Source organism: Falco rusticolus, chromosome 16 (genome assembly GCF_015220075.1).
Source record: "Falco rusticolus isolate bFalRus1 chromosome 16, bFalRus1.pri, whole genome shotgun sequence".
NCBI classification, from domain to species: domain Eukaryota; kingdom Metazoa; phylum Chordata; class Aves; order Falconiformes; family Falconidae; genus Falco; species Falco rusticolus.
Genome location: NC_051202.1, coordinates 7,934,593 through 7,955,942, shown reverse-complemented (window position 1 = coordinate 7,955,942; position 21,350 = coordinate 7,934,593). Strand labels below are relative to the sequence as shown.

At 64.1% G+C, this 21,350-nt stretch overlaps 1 protein-coding gene across 12 annotated transcripts; it reads right to left on the bottom strand.

Moving 5' to 3' along the window:
* Positions 1-409: 409 nt before the first annotated feature.
* PHLDB1 (pleckstrin homology like domain family B member 1) lies at positions 410-20,082 on the bottom strand. Of its 12 annotated transcripts, none has more exons than XM_037409892.1 (26): positions 19,536-20,082; positions 17,654-17,752; positions 17,082-17,205; positions 16,835-17,005; positions 14,762-14,887; positions 12,259-13,358; positions 11,277-11,519; positions 11,062-11,199; positions 10,772-10,909; positions 8,858-8,986; positions 7,462-7,617; positions 7,242-7,352; positions 6,971-7,060; positions 6,165-6,287; positions 5,202-5,339; positions 4,519-4,677; positions 3,885-4,055; positions 3,429-3,545; positions 3,241-3,334; positions 2,994-3,038; positions 2,277-2,568; positions 2,083-2,173; positions 1,855-2,001; positions 1,479-1,698; positions 1,296-1,381; positions 410-1,043 (listed from the first exon to the last, which is right to left on the bottom strand). In XM_037409892.1, exons 1-26 carry the CDS (start codon positions 19,704-19,706, stop codon positions 903-905), a joined length of 4,620 nt encoding a protein of 1,539 aa, XP_037265789.1. In that variant the 5' UTR covers positions 19,707-20,082; the 3' UTR covers positions 410-902. The 12 variants fall into 12 exon arrangements, with proteins under 12 accessions (XP_037265789.1, XP_037265788.1, XP_037265791.1 ...); XM_037409891.1 differs by lacking the exon at positions 19,536-20,082 and adding an exon at positions 19,077-19,380; XM_037409894.1 differs by lacking the exons at positions 6,165-6,287; positions 19,536-20,082 and adding an exon at positions 19,077-19,378.
* Between the last annotated feature and the right edge of the window lie 1,268 nt (positions 20,083-21,350).

Here is a 21,350-nt window from a genome sequence, read left to right as displayed (position 1 = left end):
CGGAAGCTGGCGCGACGGGAGCTTCGCTGCCGTTGGTGGAGCAGGGGCCGGGGGCGGGGCACAGGGAGGCGGGACGGAGGGAGGTGTGCGCGCGGTGGCGTCAGGCGTGCCGCGTGCGCGCAGCCGCTCCCGCGACCGAGCCACGTGCGGCCCCGCCTGGTCCGCGCGCGATCTCCCCCTGGCGGCCGGGAGGTGCCTCGCCGCCACCGTGCCCCGCCCCTCGGAGCCCCCCGCCCCGGGGTCCCCCGCGCCCTCCCCGGAGCCCCGAGTACTGTCCCAGTGTCCCCAGCCCCTTCTCAGCGGCCCAGCAGGTGTCTCCGGGCCCCGCCGCTTGTCCCCCAGCTCATCCCGGTAGTCCCTGCCCCCCCCCCCCGTACCCCCAGCAGCGCCACACAGAGGGGCACAAAAAGGCTCCACAAAATGCTTTATGGCTGGGCAGCCCCCCCTGTGCGCCCCGTGGCGGGGGGCATAATACCGGATTACAAAAGATTTACAAAGAGGTGTCTGGGGCTACCAAAACAGGGGGTCCCTGCTGCCTGGGGCTAGCTGGCCGCACCGTACCTCTCTGGGAAAGCCTGGCAGTGAGTAAGCCCGCGTCTCCCTGAGGCAGAAAGCTCCAGGCACCAGAAAGGTCTTTGGCAGCTTTTTACGTTTCAGCACTATGATATGTTTCCAATAAATTTTGTTTTCAAAAAGTCAACATAAAAAAAAAAAATAATATTCCCTTGGCTGAGCAGGTGACGCTCACTGCTGCCAGTGTGGGGCATGGCCCAGCTCAACCACCGTGGCCCTTGGCACAGGGTGCAGCAGGGGCCACGGCCCCCCAGGAGACCCTCTTGGCTTGGGACGATGGAGAGTCTGTCAAGCCAGTGGATCCAGGGCGTGCAGCACCCCCGCACCCCTCAGTTCATGAACTGGGTGTACCCCTCTGCCCCAGTGACGATGACATCCATCCAGATGCGCATGGCCTCGGCCGAGGGTGCCACCATGTAGTAGAGGCGGTCGTGGGTCTTGACACAGAAGGTGAGCGCAGGGTTAGGGCTCTGGGGAGGAGGATGAGCATGATGGGGTCAGCGCTCTGGCGTGCCCCCCCTTCACACCCCCACAAAGCCCAGCATCGGGGTCCTGCTGTCAGCACCCTGAGCAGCTGGTGGCATCAGGGGCCACAGACCACAGCAGGAGTACCCCAGGCACCAGCTGCCCCACTGCCTGCATGACGGAGAGTGATGCAGGGTGATGGCAGTGCTGGGGGGAGCCCAGCAGGCACAGGGGCAGCAGCGGTGCCCAGCTCTCACCTTTGCAGCACTGCGAAGGTGGTCATAGTAAACCTCTTCGATGGCTTGGAAGTAGATGACACCCTTCAGCTTGGTCTCATGTTTATCTGCCCAAGACAGGAAAGCGGTGAACAGCGCTGTGGCGATGGAGCAGGGAGGGGGCAACGGTGGGGGAAGGGGGCCCAGGACAGCACAGGGACTCACCCACGTAGTAGGATAGGGTGCGCTTCATGCGGTCAAAGACAAACCAGCGCTTCTTCCAAGACTTGATCTTGCCGCCCATTTTGACCAGGTAGCCCTTACACATCTTTTCCATCAGGATGACATGGTAGCAGGTGTCCACACTGTGGCCCGAGGACTCGATGTGCAGCCGCAGGTCGAAATCCTCCTTGCGGATGGGGAGGTACCGTGTCAGGGGACGAGCCTGGAAAAGCAACGCAGCCCTGCAAAGCCCACCGGCAGCAGCAAGAGCCACATCCCCCTGCTGGGACACCAGGACACCGGTGGGGAGCTGGATCTGCTGCGCCAGTTGGGCTGGGAAAGGGGACCGCATGCTGGAGGGTGACAGGCCACCCCGCACCTGTGAGAAGTGTTTCTCCCGCAGCTTGACCTCCTTCTCCACCAGCTTCTGCCGCCGCACGGTCTCATCCTGCAGCCGGCGTTCCAGCTGCTCTCGGCGCCGGCGCTCATCTTCCAGTGCCTGCCGCCGCAGCTCCATCTCCTGCTCCTGCCAGCATGCACAGGTGCTCAGCCCTGAACACTGGGGACCTGCTTCCTGGCCGGTCCTGGCAACGGTGCCCCCACTTACCCGGGACTCCATCAGCTGTGACTTCTCCACGTGTGCCTCCTTCAGCATCTTCTCCATCTCCTCAATCTTCCTCGCATCCATCCCACTGGCACTGCAAGACAGCCACAGCTGCCATCCCCGCAGGAAGGACCTCAAGCCAGTGACGCAGCCAGCAGAGCAGGCTGTCCCTCTGTGGGAACTGGCCATGGGGTTACCTGGAGATGTTGTCAGGTGAGCAGGCGGAGTTGTTGCCGGTGGAGATGCTGGTGTCCATGCTGTCCGAGCTCTCCAGGCTGAGGGTGTCATATGCGTGGTCCAGCTCCTCGGCCCGGGGCCTGACACCATGGGGACGGTGGTGGTGGAGGATGGAGTGATGCACGAGCGGGGGCAAGGCAGTGGGGAAGGAGGGCTGCCCATGCAGGGCTTCCCACTGGGACTGAGCCTCGGCAGCTGCTTTCTGCTTCAGCTCTGCCAGCCGCCGCTTCTGTTCTTCAATCACCTGCTGACCTGCGCCACGGGAAGGCGATGACTGAGTGCGCTGCACCCAGAGCTGCACTGCAGTGGGCAAGCGGATGGCATGGGCAGGAGAAGACACCGCGGGTGCTGCTGGAGCTGGGTAGGGATGGTGGGTGCAGAGGCGGGAGTTGCCATCGCAAGTCCCTGGAAAGCACAGCAAGCAGCATTTGTCTGGGCAGGAGGAGGGGGCCTGGGCAGCCAAGGGGGGGGGGGCACATGCACCAGGCTGGCAGGAGCAGGCTGGGCAAAGCACTAGCAGGTTAGGGATACACAGGGTTGTCCCTAAGCAGACACCAAGAAGCACCCAGGGTCCTGGGCTGGTCATGCCCCTCCTATGCATGGCAGAAGGTGCCAGCGAACAGCCATGCTGCTGCTCTGGGCTGCTCTAGGTGATCCAAGCTGCCCCATGTCTCTACCTGGTGGATCGCCCGGCTGCAAGAGCTCTGCTGGGAGCAGCTCAGCTGGAGACGCCGTCAGGCGGAGGGGTCGGGAGGGAGAGAGGGGAGGAGAGCAAGAGACCATGAGAGAGGCACTGCATCCTGCCGGAGCACTGCTGCTGCTGCCCTCGGCCAGGCTCCCTTCTCCATCGCCCAAGCGGCAGTGGGGGAAGCACCTCCCAAAGTCCTGCCACCCCACAGAGCCAGAACGCGAGTCGGAGCTCACCCTTCTGCTGCAGGGCCAGCTGGCGCTTGGTCTCAATGTCCTGCAGCGTGGCCATCAGGTTGCGGGGCAGGCTGCCTGCAGGGCTTGGGGGGCCCTGGGCAGGACAGGAGACTGTCAGCTACGGGGATGGGGGCTGGTACTGGGCATGCTGGGGCTGCGTGATGCCCGGCTCCCCCCAGCAGCTGTACCTTGGGTGAGGGGCTGCGCCCCAGCACAGAGAGGTTGAGCTGTGAGGACGAGGGGGTGCCGCTCTTCATCCGAGGGGTGAGGGCACCGGCATCACCCTCCGTCTTGGCACGATAGACCTGGGCATAGAATCACAGAGGTGAGAGGGGCATGGGGGTGCTGTGAAAGCCCCCCTGGATAAACAGCTCAGCTGTCGGCAGGGCTGAGCCTCCCCTCCCCAGAACCTGCCCCTGTGTGCCATCTTGCAGGTGTGCAGGAAGGAGGAGGCAGTGGCTGCCCACCCCAGGCATGCTGCCTGCCCATTGTGGGTCTGCTCTTGCCCCTCTGCCCGCTGCAGCAAGCAGGTGCCTGGCAGCGCCCAGGGCACGGAGCCGGCAGGAGCATCCCCGCACTGCCCAGCTTCCACTGTGGCCAGCAGTCCTGAAGCCTGAGCCCCAGCAGCAGGGAGCTGGGATTACCTGGATAGGCTTGTGAGAGGAGTGAGCTTTAGCTGGAAGCGGAGGAGGGGAAGAAGGAGGAGAGACAGAGGAGGAGGAGGAGGTCTCAAAGCCAGCCATGACCTTCTGGTACCACTTCTCTAAATCAAGAGCCGGGAGCCACACAGGGCCCCCTGGCAGCTGCTGCTCCATCTGGAGAGAGATGCCACATCAGAAAGGAGCGAGGGCAAAATGCAGCGAGAGGAACAGACATGCAGAGGCGGAGAAGTCAGAGCACCCCTGCCTGCGCCTGCACGGCTCCCCCAGAACAGGACCTGCAGACCCCCAGGGACCCCATGCACTCCCTGGCTGAGTCCCAGCAGCTCCAGGAGCAACACCCCCCCCCCCCCCGGCCCTGCTGCTCACAGGGCTGGTGAGACCCAAAGCCAGCACCAGGAGGGCACAGAGACCCCCTGCCCTGTACCACAGGCTGGGCAGGGCTCAGACAGGTGGCAGGACACCAGGCAGGCAGCAAAGCAGTGGGCAGGGCAGCAAGGGGTGTGCGGTGGGCTGGCAAGAGCCTGAGCAGCCTCATCCACAGCTCATTCCTTCCCCTGCGTCCCCATCACCTCCCGTGGAGAGCATGGGGGTGGAAGGAGAGAGAAGGGGCACAAACCTCTGCAGAAATGTAGTGAGAAGAGAGAGATGGAAGAGGAGGAGGAGGAGCAGCAGCACAGCCTGAAGATGAAGGAGACGGAGGGGCACAGCCCAATGGGGAAGCGGCAGGGGCACAGAGCCCACCCAGGATGCCCGAGAGCTGCTCAATGGTCACGTACTGGGCAGAGAGAAGCAGATTAAACTGCGAGAAGAGGCTCCGAGCAAGGGCGAGCAGGCACAGGAGAATGAGCAGGGGGCTCCAGTCCCCAAAAGAGGATGCCCTGGCCCCCGGAGGAAAGGCAGGCAGCTGGTGCTGCCTGCTGCCGGGCACTGGGTTATGTCCCCACCTGCTCTGCATCCCCCTCGCCTGGAACTGGCAGGCTGGACTGGGTCCAACAAGCAAAGCGCTACCCTCCCACCCCGCTGGGCACCCACTCTGCTCCCCAGCCCCACTGCTACTGCCCCAGAGGGCAAAGCCCATCCAGAGCAGGCAAGAAGTGCTCCCCAGCAAGGAGACCGGTCGGCTCCAGACTCTGCTCCTTGCTCAGCTGCAGCCAGACAAGTACCACAGCCCAGGAGAGAGGTGGGCTCTGAGCACCAGGGCACATGGGGAGGCTACGTGGTCTGCAGCATCCTCGCTGCCCAGGATGATGCAGCGGGCAACCCGAGGGAGCAAACCCGAGCATGCTCTGGAGCGGGTACCTCATTGGCTGCAGGAGGTACAGCAAGCAAGAAAGAGCACTGAGTGGCAGCAGGGGCAGCAGCAGAAGCTTTAGTGTCCGGACTGGGGCCGTGCACATTGCTGCAGAACCTGAAAACGTCAGACAGCCTCATGTACTCCTAGAAATCCACGGCGGAGAAGGAGGAGAGTTAGACCCATGTGCTGACATCACGGCTCCGACCACAAAGTGGGAGCAAATCTCCCCACACGTCTGCCCTCCAGCCCTTCCCTGCCTTGCTGCCCTCCCTGCCCGTGGCTGCCTTGGTGCATGGGGCACCCCGTGGGAAGCTGGGGCACGAGCTGCACTGGGCGTCCCAACACACTGTCTCACTCCTGCCTTAGGTGCAGCTTTGCTGGGACGGAGGGCTGCAGCCTGCCCTGCCGAGGCCCCAGGCACTTTCAGCCATTCCCATCACCCAGATCTCGGGGTCTCCCAGGGTCCCTGGCCACAAGACCTCCCCAGTGCAACAACACCAGAATGGGGCACATTTTAAGGTGCTCCAAGCCACCTTAAAATCCACTTCCTCACCCTTTCTGAACCAGACATGCTAAAGCTGGGGATTTGCTTTTTTTTTTTTTTTTTTTTGAGGAAGCCAGGCTAGCAGGACCCTAAAGGATGCTGACAAGAGGTGCCCAGCCAGCAGGTAAGCAGGGGGCAAGGGGGAAGTGCAGGGATGCCTGTGCCACACTGGGGTTAAACTGAGGGCAGCGGTGGGAGCCAGGATGCCCAGCAGGCTCAGGAGAGCACCTGAAATCAGGGTCTGAGTGTTAATGAGCACAACTGCCAGAGACCTAAATGAGAAATGTGCCAGTTGAGCCATCTCAGCATGCTGCTGCGGGGATGCCCTGCTGCCCGAAGGTGATGTTAGTCCACATAAGGGGTCTGGTGGCGGCTCAGCCAAGGAGAGGGCAAGCAAGCAAGCGCATGCAGTTAGCCTCGTTACCTCTTGTGCCTTAGGGTAGGAGCGGGTGGCAGGAGAAGCTAAGGAGGCAGCTGCTGTTGGCAGGGGGCTCATGGGCTTAGTTCCCCCCAACAACTCATAAGGCTCTGAGATATGGAGGGTCTCCTGTTGGAGGGTAAACATCATGTAGGCAAGGTGGGCACAGGCAGCAAGGTGGCAGTGGCAGGAGCCCCACTGTGGGCAGGGCACAAGGGGAGTCTGCCATCCCGCCCCTCTCTCCAGGTCAGGTGGAACAGTGGTCCCCAAGGGCACCATGGCCCTGGCTCCCTGTTCAGAGCCACAAGCAGGGCAACAAGAAAATGCACTGCCACCTAAAAGCCTTTAGACATGAACTGGAAGGAGTCCCCCATACCAGCACCAAAACAGCCCCACGCTTGCTCTCCAGCAAGGATGGGACCCCAGGCAGTGTCTGCCCCAGGTGCTCCGTGGCTCCATCGAGCCCTTCCCTCAGGGGCACTCACAGCCCTCGCCAAGCCGCCTGCTAAAAGCCTGTACTGCACCGGGGCTCCTGCAGCACCCAAGCAGCCTGGCAATGGAGGTGCTGCTGCTCCCAAGCCTGTCTCTGTTGTCTTTACCTCCCTCCCAACCTAGTGATGGCCTCTGCAGCCCACGGAGAGGCTCTGAGCAGCTGGGAGCACCTGGGTCGGGCCAGAAGGCACCTGGGCTGGGAGCAGAGGAGTCACTGCAGAGCAGAGCCTGCAGCGCACCCAGCTCGTCCCCACTGGCAACAGCAGCTTGGGGCAGCAAGACAGCAGCCCTAGGGACTGTACCCCCTGCTCCTCACTTACCTCTCGGAGAGCTGAGGACATTTTGGGGAAGCTCCTGCCACCTGTGATGAGTTGGTATCGCCTCTCCAGAGACATGAGCTTCTCCTTCTCCTGAGCGCAGGGCGACAGCGAAAGCAGAGGCAGCTGATGGTTACTGGCACAGCATGGCCGGTCCCCACAAAGCTCACCCCAACTCCCAGCACCCTAGCAAGAGCCAGTACAATCTGGTCCCCTGCCTCGGGCACCCCCAGGGTCAGGGAGCATGTGTCGACCCCCCTGATCATTGCATTACCTTCTGCAGGAGCTGCAGGATGCCATTCCTCTCCCTGGCCAGGCGCTCAGCCTCCTGGGTGCTCTGCAGCTGGATCTGGGCAGCCTGGGCATCCAGGGCAGCCACCCGCTCCTAGGGAGCAGGCAGCGGATGACCTGGCCACCGGCGAGCCACAGGGCTTGGCCAGGATCGTGGGACAGAGCCTGGCCACGCTGGACCCGCTGCCCTGCTCTGGCCCTACCTTCCTGCGAGCGATGCTGCGGTGGCACTCGGCCCGGCTCTGCAGGAGCTGCTGGCCCCGTGCCTCACACTCCTCCTCCAGGCGACTCTCCCGCTCCAGCTGCTGGAATTCCAGGTCCTCAAACAGCTTTGCCTCCATCTCCAGTGCCTCAGCCTCCTTCAGACACACAAAGGCACGGTGGATCACTCCCTCTGGGCAGACACCTCTGCACCCTGCAGGCAGGTCTCCCACAGCAAGACCTCCTGCTGAGCCCCCAGGTACTGCTGGTGCTGGCCGGGAATGGGAACCTGTGGCAAAGCCTGTCCCCCCTGCCCTGTGCAGGCAGGCAGGCAGCTTTCCCTCCTGCTCGGCACCAGGAACACGGGAGACTGGCAACCTCTGCCTGGCTGGAGAAGGCGATGGAGGCACCGGGCACTCGCCAGGTCAGAGCCATCACCCCGGTGAGAGGAGCAGCTCACCACAGCCGGCTGAGGGCTTCGCCCAGCCCTTGGAGACTGGCTGCCCCTGTTGAACTATGTCTAGGCCAGTGCCGTGCCCCACTGGCCGGCAAAATGCCATGTACCAGCATAACCACCAACACGCGGACCCCCATCACCAAGCTGACGGGTAGCAGAGCCCCCATGGATGAGCACATACTGGACAAATGCCTGGGTGTCCTCCCAGCCTTCAAGCACTGACAGCACACAGCGGCACTCAGCTCAGGTCTGCTGGTGCCACCCTGGCAGCCACTGCACCGTGCTCCCCACGGGGATGTGTTTCACCCTGCTCCAGGAGCAGGGCAACCGTTGGCGGCATGCCCACGGCACAGCATGGTGACTACGAGGGCTCCTGCACACCAGGACTGCCCCATCACTGTCCCTGCCTGCTACACGCGAGGAACCACATCCAAGATGGATGAGCAGGTGGTGGCAAGGCGGGTTTATCTGCGCAGTAAGGGCCAGGCAGGTGCTGGCCACGAGCTGGGAAGGTCAGCTGCTACTGGAAAATAGCGGATAAAGGGAAAAAATGCTGTGGACCAGCAGTAATGTAAACCGACAGCACCATGTAAATAAATGCCGTCAGGAAACAGCTGGATGCAGGCAGACGAGGACATGGCGGTCCCTGAGGCTCCCCAGCCTGCCCTCCTTTGCAGGGCAGGAGCCGTGCTCTTCCCCGCCCGGTCCGGAGGAGCATGGCGGTTGCATGGCAGGGGGCAGCCCCCTGCTCTGCCCAGCCAGCCCTGTGCCCTGGGCCCAGGTGAGCGGCAAGCTTACCAGGAGGGTGGTGCCCGGCGCCAGCCACCTCCAGCCCGGGTGCGACGCTCCCAGTGCGGCCCCGGCTGGCGGGGAAGAGCCGGCCTAAGCTGGAGCGGAGGGAGGTGGGCCATGGTCCGGGAGGGGTGGGGGGAGACACTGACCCTTCGCATCTGCTCCTGCAACTGCTCCCGCATTGACTCGGGGCACTTATCAAGATGGCTCTTCGACTCATGGTAAAGCACCCGGAGTTGCTCTAGCTCCTTCCTTTCAGCATCAACCTTTGCCCTTTCCTGAATTTGGGGAGAATGAGACAAAAAAAAAAAAAAAAAGGAAAAAAGAAAAAAAAAAAGAAAGGAAAAGAAAAGGCAGGGGAAGAGAGAGAAAACACACTTCTCAAATCCGCGCCATGCAGAAGCTGCAGAGTTAGAGAGGGGCTCAGCTGGAAAAAGAAGGGGCTCACGGGAAGAAACCTCATGGCATCTACGGAGGGGTCGAGAGAGCAGCAGCCTGGGGACCTGGGCTGGGCAGTGTTAGAAAGGTTACAGCTAGCCCTCAACCTCAGCCTCACGTTTCCATGCTGAAAACTCACTTATAGGCAGCAAAAAGATGGATGCTGCCAGCACAGATAAAGCCATCCTGATCCCACAAATGGCTCCACCACACATATCTTCTGAACAACTGCTACATTACTTTGTTAATTGATGCTCACCCATCCAGGATGCTGCCAATTAAGCACAGCTGCTCCCCGTGCGCAGGCTGAGGAACCATGGACCATCCCCACCCATGGGAAGGAGAAGGTTGCCTGTGGGACAGGTCCAACCCTCCCCACAATGCTCCCAACCTCTTGCATCCATGAAAAGGGATACAGGGGGGACACACCAGGGGGGAGGCATGGCTGGCACAGACAGTCACCCCGGGACAGGGACTGCAGGGTACACAGGGGACTCCCAGGCATCCAGGGTTGTCAGAGGTGACGGCAGAATTCGGAGCAGGCACCATTAGTGCAATTAGTGCAGGCTGGTTAGGAAAGCGGTGGTTAGGTCAGTAGAGAGATTGGGAGGGGGGGGTCCCTGTGCTCCTCTTCTCCTGGCTCTACACAAGGCTGCCCCTGGCTAGAGAAGACGCCTGCAAAGGGCTGGAAGACCAAAACCAGAACAAAAAAACCAAGATGCCGTGGAGGCATCGCTAGCAGGCACCAATGGCAGCTCTGCCCAGCCACAGGCAACCAAACAGCCTGGGCACCTACAGCCACAGGGCCAGCCAGACCCCCAGGGATGCCGGTGCTGCATCATGGTGGCACAAAGCCGTAGGTGGGACCCAGGCACAGCCTGTGCGGGGATGCCGGCCTCAGGCAGCGGGAGGCCAGGTCCCAGTAGCTCTCCCATCGCAAAGCAGCTCGCCCAGGGCCATGCCACGCTGTCTGCAAGGCTGCAGGATGGCCAGCAACCAGCAGCCAGGAGAAGTGTGCTGTGCACACAGCAGCATGGGTGCCTTCAGGCACAGCTGGCAGATCACAGCGGCAACTGCACCAAAGACGACAAAGGGAAAGGGGGCCAGGACCCCCTCTTCAGCCACCAAGCTGAGTAAAACTCCCACAGTGATTTCCCAGCCACCTCCAGCACGGTGAACGCTACAGCGATGCATGTGAAGGTGCCCTGACAGGCAGCAGAGTGGACGGACTCACTGCAAGACACAGCCCCCGCAGGACAGGGAGTGCCGAGGCCCCCACTCTGGGTCAGTGCTGCCCACTGCAAGCAGCAGGCATCCAGAAAAGCTCCATACCACACAGCCTCCCACAAAGACCCTGCCAGCGCAACAGACAGTGGCTGAAACACACCCCAAGCATCAGTCCTGCCCTCCTCTGGCAGGGCTGCCAGACCAGTCCCAGTCAGACAGATCCCTGTCACAACGGTGCATCCAGAGGGGATTGCTCCTCAACACCTCCATGGAGCCCAGGGACAGAAGAATGTGTCCACAGGGAAAAGCTGCAGCACGGGACACAGCAGCACCAGCTGCGAGCACTGGGGCGCGCACAGCACAGCCAGTGCTTGGGGAAACCCAGCCCTGGGGCTCACCTTGTCCCTCTCCTTCCGGATGCTGGCATCCAGGCTAGAGAGCTTCTCCTGCAGCTGCTGCACTGCCTCCTGCTCCTGCCGCAGCCGTGCCGCCTCCGACTCCCGCTCGCCCTGCAGCAGCGCCCGCTCCATCTCTGCCTGGACAGGCACAGCCACATCGGGATGGCTGCTCCAGCCGAATCCAGCTCATGCCCATGGGATTGGGTGCTGGCTAGTGAGGGCTCACTGCACCAGGGAACCGGCAGGGCTCCCTGTCCCCGGGAACCGGCAGGGCTCCCTGTCCCCCTCACCTCTCGTGATGTCTCCTGCAGCTGCTGCTCCAGCTCCTTGACACGGCCCTTCAGCTGGTCCAGGCGGCAGAGCACACTGGCGCGCTCCTCCTCCAGCCGCTGCGCATCCTTGGCCCGGGGACCCGCCAGCTCCTCATGCTGCAGAAAGGGCAGGTCGGCATGGCGCAGCACGGTGCAGTGTGGCACGGTGTGGCACAGCACAGCCATCCCCTCACCTCATGGTGGGTGCTCTCAGTGCTGCTGCATTCCTCCTTCAGGTTTTCTTCCTCTGACCTCTCCAGACTCTCCCTCTGCCGCAGCTCCTCGGCAACACGGCCCAGAATCACGGCACCCCTGGGCACCTGCCGGCCAGGATCCGTGTCACCAGCCAGGCGCCAGTGCACATCGCCCAGCTCTGTGCCATCCGTCTTGGTATACTCGGCACAGAGGTTCAGGATGGTCTCCAGGCGCTGCCGCTCCTGTGGGGAAGAACAGTCAGCGTGGCACCCATCCTGGCATGTGCCACCACCAGAGCCTTCAGAGCCCCATGCCAATGGCCAGTGCCAGGACGCAGGCTCACTCCTTGCCCTGCCTACACACCAGGATGGGCTGGGGACATCACAAAGCCCCACAAAGCCCACGCAACCTCACACCAGAGCCAGGCACGTGATGTGCCAGGAGCTGAGACGGACTAATTACAGGCAGCAGCACTGGCCACCGAGTGCCTCTGCTATTTCCAGGCAGTGACTCAGGACACCCGCGCCGGCTGTGAGTCAGGGCTGAGCAGAAGGGGCTCCGGTGGCACAGCCCTCAGCACCAGCAGGCGCACGGGGCAAACCCCACCCAGGCAGCTGCTGGCACTATAAAAACTCCATCTACGCTAAATATAGATGCAATGCCCACAAAGCCACAGCACCGTCGCCGACAGACATGGTGCTGGTGGGGCAGGACAAGACATGGACGGTTTTGTAAAGCCAGAGGCACCACAGTTTCAGCCGGCAGACCCACGGAGCCATGCCAACCCCGTGGCTGCCATGCACCGATGGTCACTCAGGGCCGTAATCCCCCATATAAACCAGCAGCCTGGCAGCTGCAGCAAATCCTCGAGAAGCAAAGGCTGAGTATTAAAACAGCAAAAGCCAAAAAGCATTTGTACAAAAAGGGTGCCTGACACTCAAACACAGTCCCATGTCCCCACCTAGCCCTGTGGGGGCTCACCAGGCGCTCCATCTCCTGCTCCCGCACCCGCTCCTGCCGCTGCCGCCGGTGGTACTCCAGCAGCTCATCCTCGTTGTCACTGATCTCAGTGATGCTGTTCTTGCGCTCCCGTGGCCCTGTCAGTGGCCGTGGGTCCCCCAAGGGCTTCCTGGGCAAGCAAGGGCTCTGCCGGGGTGAGGGCACAGCCAGAGAGCCCAGCCCATACGCTGGAGTCAGGCAGGTGCTGAAGCTGGGGTGGCGTTGGGGGGTCTCTGCTGGCAGTGGGGGCGAGGGGCTCCTGGCACCCCTTGGCTCCTCCAGGCCCTTGCGCCTGGTGCGGGGGCTGCTGGGCACCTCCCTGCCCAGCCGGGGCTGCAGGGAGGTGGCATCAGGGGTCACACGGGGGCTGGCAGCCCGGCGTGACAAGGAGGGACTCAGGGGGGGCAGCTCCCGCATGCTCTCCACATTCCTCCGGGCTGCCCGCGGGCTCTCGGGGGGCTGCAGCCGGGCATCTGGGACCACCTTGCAGGTGGGCTGCCGGCTGGGTGCCAGGGCATCCCGTGGCTCCCGGAAGGGGCTGGGAGGCCGCTCCTGCAGAGCTGCCCGTGGCCGTGGTGCTGGCCTGGGGGTCAGGCGGGGGCTGCCCGCCCGGTGGTCCCCAAGCCTCTCGGCTGGCCAAGGCTCACCGAGACCCCCACTGGGTGGGAGGGCCGGGCGCTGGGGGGGCAGCTGCATGGTGTGGTTGTAGCTAGAGGAGCGGAGTGGGACAACAGGGGGCACAGCTGGACCCTGCTCCTGGCTGCTGGGCGAGGGGCTAGTGTAACCACCGCTGCTGGGCGGGGAGGAGAGAGGGGAGAAGTTCTCATAGCTGGAGCCCACCGAGGTGGCCCCGGGGCTGCGTGGGGGGGACAGGAGGCAGCACCCACCCCCATTCACCACAGGGGAGAGGGGAGACCGGCCGCAGGTGAGTGGCTTCTTGCCGCCATGGGATGCCGGCTCTTCCAGCACCAGTGAGTCCATGATGTCCTGCAGGTCCTTCTCGATGGAGCTGACGAGGGAGCTGTGGCTGGGACACCCGCGCTCCAAAGGCTGGCAGCCACCATTCACCAGGGCCTTGGGCTCTGTGGGGAGACACAGGAGCAGGTGCCAGCATGGTGAGACCCCCCATGGCCCCTGCCCAAGCTGGGGTCCCACAGAGCAGCCCAGCAGCTCCCCTCCATGCAGCCTTGCAGAGCCAGTGCCTCTTCCCCCAACCCTGAGCTGCCTGTGCCCCACTGCCACCATTTCCAGTGCTGGCCAGGGAGCCAGGCCAGGGAGGAGGCCGGCATCCCACTGGCCCCATCACCAGGGAGACAGAAACCCGATAGTGCAGCCCAGCTGCCTGCTCTGACATCCCTGCACTGCCAGCAGCTCCTAGCCCCACTCTCTGGAGAGCAGCTGCCCACATCAGCCGCCAGTGCCCACGGCTCGTCCGTCCCTGGCACCCCAGCGAGAGGGCAGAAATGCCACAGTCAAAAGCCACCAAGCACAGACCTGCAGCACACCTGGACCCACCGCCACACTGCCGGCAGCCTCCCAGCAGCCCCGGCTCGGGTTGTCCCCTGCCCAGGCTGCCCCGTCCTCCCAGCGCAACACTGATGTGCCTGTCACTCAGGGGGGCAAGCTAATACTGGCCGGCGCATTACCCGGCCAGAACGGCATGCCACCCAGGCTGCGTCACCCCCTGGCACCCAGAGGCTCCCCCGTGGTGGCCAGCAGCGCCTCTGTGCCTGGAGAGATGAGCCACAGCCCTGCCCGTGCAAACCCACCTGGGCCTGTGGGGTAGAGAGGGAGTGCACGGGGCTGACACGGGACGCTCTGCGTTGCAGGATGCTCCACAGTCACAGCACCTCCTCACGTCCCCCCTCCCGTCCCCCAGCTGCAGGGCATGCTGCTTTCCCAACACACACGTGGCACGGGGAGCCTGCCAAGCTCCGCTCCCTGTGCCAGGGCGTGCTGGTCAGGGCAGGGAGAAGGGCTACCAGCCCAGGGATCACTGCCGGGGATCTGGACATCCCCGGGAATGGACTGGGGTATGGCGCCAGACCTTGGCGCCGCAGATAGGCAGACACAGCAAGATAAGCAGCTGGTGAAATGGAGGATTGCAGCCAGGGAAACGGCCTTCGCAGCCTCTGCATGGCTGCCCCAGCATGTAAACACCCGCTCCAAGGCAGCCAGGGGGGCCCCGCACACCCCACGTAACCGGTGTGGGCCGATGGGTGATGGCTCTGCCATGGCCAGGCTGGGCAGAGGTGAGAGCCATGCCTCACTGCCCTCACAATCACCCTCTTCCAAGGTGATATTAATCATTAACACCAGCACAGCTGCTGTGCCAAGCCAACGGCTGGCCCATCAGTGGCTGGGCCTGAGCCCTGCTCCCATGCATGGCAGCCTGGGCTGGGAGCACCGCGTACCAGAAAGGTTGGCAATGTGGGTGGGCCATGGAGTCCCCCCCACCCCACTGGGATGAGGGAGTTTCACCTACTTGCTGGCAGCCCATAGAGAGCCGCTGGGCTCCTGCCCCCTGTTGGGATCATGCTTTTCATCCACTTGGCCTCAGCAGGGTGGTTGAAGCGGAGGAAGGTGGCCTGGCCGAGGCAGATGGTGCACCCTGGGGAGAGAGGGGAGAGGGCTCAGGCGCCGGCCATGCCGGAGTGGTGCCAGAGAGAGGCAAGGCTGGAGCTGGTGCAGGCAGGCAGCTGGGTGCTGCCTGGCCCTAAGATGCGTCCCCAGGAGGGGAATGGGCTCCTGCCATCAGCAGAGGCTTACAGGGAGGCTGAAATCCAGGTCACTCCCCAGCAGCTGCAGGCAGCGTGTTGCAGGCACAGCTGGGGTCCCTGCCGGGGGCCGCGCTGCCGCGGGGGAGCTGGCAGAGCTCCAGGGCCTGCGCGGCTGCCAGCTGCGGACAAGACAGCTCCTGTCCCCGGCTGCAAAGCGCCTCTTCTTGGCACGGAGTGGCAGCCCTCCCTGGGGGGGAGGCTACCAGGCGGCCACTTTGGATGAAGGTGGCTCGGGAAGGGGAGCAGGGCCGTGTGCTGCCGGTTGCCCTGCCGCCAGCTCCCCACAGTGCCGGGGCGCAGCATGCCGGAGCGGCGGGTGGCTGGAAGGCTCCGTGCTGCAGACACACCCCGCTTTGAAGCGCCTGCCAGCGCCCCAGGGAGAGGCTCGCTCCACACCAACAGCTGCAGCTGAAAATCCCTCGCCAGAGGAGACGTTTTTTGGAGCACCCGGCAGCCCAGGCTGGTGGCAAGGCGATCGGGAGACCATACGGATTAACTGCCATCACTGCCACGAAGGCCTAGTTTCCTCGTCCGAGTGCCGGGAGGGAATGAGTCCTGCTGCCCGGCGGGAGCTGCAGCAGCACCCGGACTCGACCGGAGCATCCTGCCTGCCCAGTGGCAACGCCAGTGCCCCGTCTGGCGACGGCTCCTCCAGCCCAGCTGCTCCTAGGGCTTGGAGTGTCACCGACCCATGTTCCCCCCCGCAGGCTGGTGCTGGCGGAGCCATGCAGCACCCCACAAAGCGGGGCGCCTCCACCCCGCACCCCGAGCAGCGGCCCCGCAGCTCGTCCCACAGTGGCCGGGTGCAGATGCTAACCCTGACCCCGACCCTGCCCGCGGCCCCCAGCAGACCCTGGGAATGGTGGGACGTGGCGGGACCCCGCGGCCCTCCTCCGGCGGCCACGTGGCTGCCATTGTCCCCGAGGGGACGCCGGCGGCAGCGCCCACGCGGGTGGGGACCGTGCTCGCCGGGGAGCAACAGGGCAAAGCGGCAGGGGGCTGCCCGGGGGGCCGGGGCCAGGGGAAGGGGCTTTGCAACCGGCGAAGGGCCAGAGAGCGCTTCTCCCACCCCGCCACCCCGGCGCGGACACGCGTGGGACCCCCCCGCCCGCGCCGCGCCCCGCCGCACTCACCCCGCCGCCGCCGCCGCCGCCGCCGCCGCCGCCGCCCGGGCAGCGCCGCGCACCGCCCCCAGGGAGGGGCGGCGGGCGGGGACGGTGGGGGCCGGGCCTCACCCTGCCCCGCCGCCCGGGCCGGGGTCCGCCCGCGAGCGCGGCAGGGAGGGGGAGCGCGACGCGGGCGGTGCGGGGACAGGGGACGCCGTGGGAAGGGACCCACGCCCTGCCCACGCTCCCCGGGGCGGCGGCAGCGGGCGCCAGTCCCCACCGGCCACGCCAGCGCACGGCGGGGCCCCGGCACCGATGCCCCGGGACGCCGAACCGTTTTCTTCCTTTGCCTCCACTTCCCCAACCGGGCTGAGGATCTACTGTGGTCTGGGAAGTTGGTGCGACGGCAGGGCCCGCACCCTGCCCGGCACCCTCCGGCACCGTCCATCCGAGGTTGCTTCCTCCCTCCCGATCCCATGCGCTACACATGGCAAAGCCAGTGCCCAAGGGATGGCAGTATCCCACATGTCCCCACCCGAGGGCAAAGAGGCAGGAGCACCCTAGCCGGGATGTGCAATTGCAGGATGGATCCGCAAACATCCCGATACCCGACAGCACAACTCTGCCTGCGAACATCACATCCTGCTCCGGAGGAGACCAGAGCATCCCTACCTTGGGTGAGGCGTGTGGGCTGCTGGAGTGGCACGCCGTCGATGGCACAGGCGTTGCCACAGGGGTGCAGGATGAGTGTCCCCTGCGTGTTCTCAATGTAGCAGTGCTGGGGCGCCAGCCCAGGGCCCTGCAGGATGATGTCCCTCGCGGCTGTGCCGATGGTGGTCCTCCCTGCCAGCAGAGAGGGTGCCTTAGAGTCCCTGCCACTGGTGTGCCCGCAGGGACCACCCCGGCAGCCAGCACTCACCTTCCTTCAGGGGCAGGAGCGTGATGGCAGTGCTGAGCCGGCCGCTGCCTAGGCTCACCAAGTGCGGCTTCTCCGTCTGCACCTTCAGCCCCTTGCCCGTGTCAATCAGGTCCAGGGAGCTGTTCTGCAGGAGGAGACGGAGGGATGCTGGCAGTTCTCATGGCTGCAGCCCGCTCCCCTGTGCTGCCCACCCGGCCAGATGCCCAGGCTGCTCTGAAAAGGCCACAGGTGCAGGCAGAGAGCGATGCCCAGGCACAGCCGCCTGTGGGCAGGACAGGGACAGCTGCAGCACACAGGCTCCCTCCTGCCTGTGCGTCCCACCCTAGGGAGCAGAGGTAAGCTGCTGCGGGAGCAGGAGAGGATCTCCAGGGCTTGGGCTGCATCTAAGAGGATCCGAGCTGCCAGCCACTTAGCTCAATCAGCTTTGCCGCCAATTCTGTAATAGGACTGGGGCAAGGAGAGATGAGGGCAGCACTGGCTGCCTGTGGTAGGGCTGGCTGTGGAGGAGAAAGGCTCCCAGCCAGATCCACGTGCTCCCATAGCGCAGAGGCCCTGGGGCCCCATGTGCTCACCTGGATGATGGTCTGGACTCTGCGGGTTGGGCTGGCGTGGGTCCTGCCAGATGCCTCCATGGTGCCCGCTCGGAGATGCTGGGCACTCTTGGACAAAGGCTGATGCCAGAAGAAACAGAGGACATCAGCACAGGTAACTTACGCTGGACACAGCTCTGCCATATTCCTCCTGCACATCCCTGCCGGCAGCCCGCATATCTGGCAGCCTGAGCACAAGCCTCACAAACCCTACCCCAGCCCCAAACGAGTATTTGCCATCAAAAGGATCCCCCTCCTGAGCTCCTGTCTCCAGCCCTGCAGCGGCTGCCCAAAGGCAGCGAGCATCCCTGCCTGCTGAGGCATGTCCCTCTAGGGAAACCCATGCACGTGCCATCAGGATGGGACACGGCACCCGAGGGGGCTGGCACGCTGGCTTAGCTTTGGGGAGGCGGTGTAGGAAATGCATGCCCTAAATGCCGAGAGTGCTGGGGAGCCGGCCCCCAATGGCCACCCCCAATGGCCACCGGTGGACAAGGACAGGCAAGCACAGCATCTGTCTGTCACCAGCGACATCTGCCTGCCCACGCCCAGCCCACGGCACGCCCCGGCATACCCCACACGTGCCACCAGTGCCCATTCCCGGCAGCAGGCACGCACCTTTGCCCCTGTGCAGCCCGGCAGCAGCAGCACCGTGGGGTGCACAAGCCCAGCTGTGTGCCGCGTTCGTGCCTGTACCCTGCCTGGCTGGCACAGGCACCCACGGCAGCGCCGGTGCCCACAGCAGCAGGCACCCACCGCCCTTCCCTGCGCAGGCAGCTGGCAGCGCCGGCAGGAACGATTTCGGTCACCCGACACTCACACCACCGTTGAAGCCTGGGATGCTCTGGGGTTACTAAATTTACCGTCTGCTGCTCCTCAAGTCCCTCCTTTCCGGCCAGGCCTGGCCGAGTGCAGCTTAACCCTTCCCGGTAGGCTGGGGCAGCCGACACGGGGGGTGCTTGGGGACCCGGTCCCTTCGCAGCCACAGGTACCGAGAGGAGCCCCGGACTCGGCTCCCTCCAGCATTGCCCGCTGTCCCGCCAGCCCCAGCGCCCCGTGGGTGAGGGACCCCCCCAAGCCTAGCCAGTGCCAGGCTTGGCTGTAGGGGTGAGTGGGCGGCTATTACACACTACGGAAAAAATGAAACGCTGGAAAACACCAGACATGGGATCCAGGGCTGGGACAGAGCCTGGGTAGCTCTGTCTGACACTAGGGCCCGCCAGCCCAGGCAAGGGCTCCGTGGAGACCACAGCTGCCCCACAGCGAAGGCTCCATGGGGATCACTGCCGCCCCATGCAGAATGGGGACAGCTCAGCTGGGGCAGAGGGAAGCAGAGAGGCAGTGCCCTGGGAACAGCTCACCAGTCCCCGCTGGCTGCTGAGGTAGGACCCCCACTTTCCCTTACCTGCCACCAAGTCCTGGCCCGGGTGCCGAGTGGGACCCTCCGTGGCAGCATGCCCATGTCCCCTAGGCACAGAGGGGCTGTGCTTCCCAGCATCCAGAGACCCTGCAGCCCAGCCAAGCCCCTGTCCCTCGCCTGCATCCAGGCCCCAACACAGTGTCCAGGAAAGAGGAAAAGCCAGGAGGGGCCAGGCTGCTGCATAGGAAGGGATCCTGTGCCAGCATTAACCCCTTCCCAGCACAGCTGCACCGGTGGGGCTGTGTGAGCATCACGGGGACCTCCAGCCCCCTGCCCATCTCCTGCTGCCCAAACTCATTCCACCCAGCTCCCCTCCACTCCGCAGGCACCCCTTGCCTGCCCATGAGCCGGAGGGCGACCCAGGCATCTGGCTGCTCCCCGACGCCCACCCTGTCAGCTGCTGGCCCCGAACCCCCAGCATCATCCTCTGTCTGAGCCCCTCACCTGGCTCCTCACCGCAGAGGAGACGCCTGCCGTTCCCCCCAGCCCGCTCCTCACGGGGTGCAGCCCCTCTCCAGCCGGCTCTGCTGTAGGAATGCGGGCTGGGAGTGCAGCCACGCTCCGGCCGGCGCCCCACCACTGGGGCGGACAAGGCAGCCTTTCTTCTCCCGCCATCGCCTGCAGAACGCGCTGCTTGTTCCCGCCGTGGGAAGCGGTGAAGGCAGCAAATGCCAAGGGGTCGGACTCGGTTACCGCCAAGCAGCCCACGGCCCCCGTGCCCCCTGCGCGCAGGGCTACCCGCTCAGTCCTGGCCTCCTGGAAGACAAAAGCCCCTTTCTTCTCCCAGCGCAGGCAGAGGCCTCACCTGGGAGGACGCCCAGCCCCACCAACAGGGCCCCCTCCGACGCCAGGCAGGCAGCAGACACGCTGCTGCACCACCACCATGCTCCCAGGGAGCCCCTGCACTCCACTGCATGCAGGCTGCCACCTACTCACCCGCCTGCCCTGAGCCCCCACGGGCAGGGGCGTGCAGGGGGCCCACTCCTGCCCGACCTGCTGCTGCTCACCGAGACCCAACCCAAGGGTGGCACAACCTGCCTCACACCCTGTCAGCGTGGCCAGGTGCCAGCAGCCCCCCAGAGCTGTACCACGGGCCAGGGCACAACCAGCATGGCCATCCAGCCCATACTCGCGAGGGGCTGTGCCGGTGCGCCAGAGCACAGCCTGGCACACCTTGCCATGCACCCCTGGCGGTGCCAGTTGTGCCCGGGGTGCAGCGTGCAAGGGACAGACACATGGCATCCCATGGCCTTTCTTCCCTGCCTGCAGCCGGGTGAGTCATGGGAGGAAGCCAGAGCAGCTGAGCTAATGGGTGTGCAGCATGCAGCACAGCAGCCTCCATCCAACTTGGCTTCCAGCTCACTCCCCATCTGCTAATGCATTTAGGGCGCGCTGACCCCTTCCCACACCCTTCGCCCCTGTAAACAACCGGCCCTTGGGCTGACAGCTGGGAAGGGGGAGCCTGTCTCCAGCACAAAGCCAGAGGGGAGAGAGGAGCCTGCTCCCGGCTGCTGCCTCCAAGTCTGGGATTGTCCAGCCAGCCCCATCCCACTCTGTCGAGGGGCGGCAGGGGGCTGCATCACAGTTGCTGGGATGACGCAATGCTCCTGGCAGTAACATCACTGTAAATCAGCTGCCAGACAGCTCCAGTGGGAGCCGAGGAATCCTGGCCGCACCCACTGATCTCAGCACTCCCAGGGAAGTGCTCCCGCACAGCCACAGCACAGCTGTGCTCTGGCCAGAGCTGTGGCCCTGCTGGCATCGCACCTCGGGCTCTCTGTAGACTGAGGGATGCCCACTACACGCTTCAGCTGGGAAGAGCATGCAGCCCAGCTTTCCTGTACCCTGTGCTCCCCAAGATGAGCCAGCTCTGAGGGCTGGTGACACTGTACGTGGTCCCAGCTACTGCTAGAGCTCAAGCATGGAGCCCAGTGTCAGCATGTGCCTCTGGCCACCACAGCATGGACAGGGAAACCACCACCACCAAGCTCCAGGACCCCTTGAAAGGTTGCACGATGGAGACTTATTCCTCAAAGCCCTCTTGTAGCAAAAGATAGCTCCTCATCTGCAGGCCACACAGTCTGCTTGGAAAAGACCTTTGAGATCAAGTCCAATCATTAACCTAGTGCTGCCAAGTCCATCACTACACCATGTTGCTAAGCACCGCATCTACATGTTTTTTAAACACCTCCAAGGGTGTGAACTCCAGCACTTCCCTGGGCAGCCTAATGCAATGCTTAACTGTCCTTTCAGTGACAA

Excerpts from the sequence above, each read along its gene's own strand:
- PHLDB1 (XM_037409891.1), bottom strand. The coding sequence starts at position 19,274 with ATGCAGCAGCCTGGCCCCTCCTGGCTTTTCCTCTTTCCTGGACACTGT. Across the intron at positions 13,359-14,761 it reads TCTCTATGGGCTGCCAGCAA|AGCCCAAGGCCCTGGTGAAT; the intron begins GTAGGTGAAACT and ends GTCTCCCCACAG. Across the intron at positions 4,678-5,201 it reads TACCTCCTGCAGCCAATGAG|TACGTGACCATTGAGCAGCT; the intron begins GTACCCGCTCCA and ends CTCTCTGCCCAG.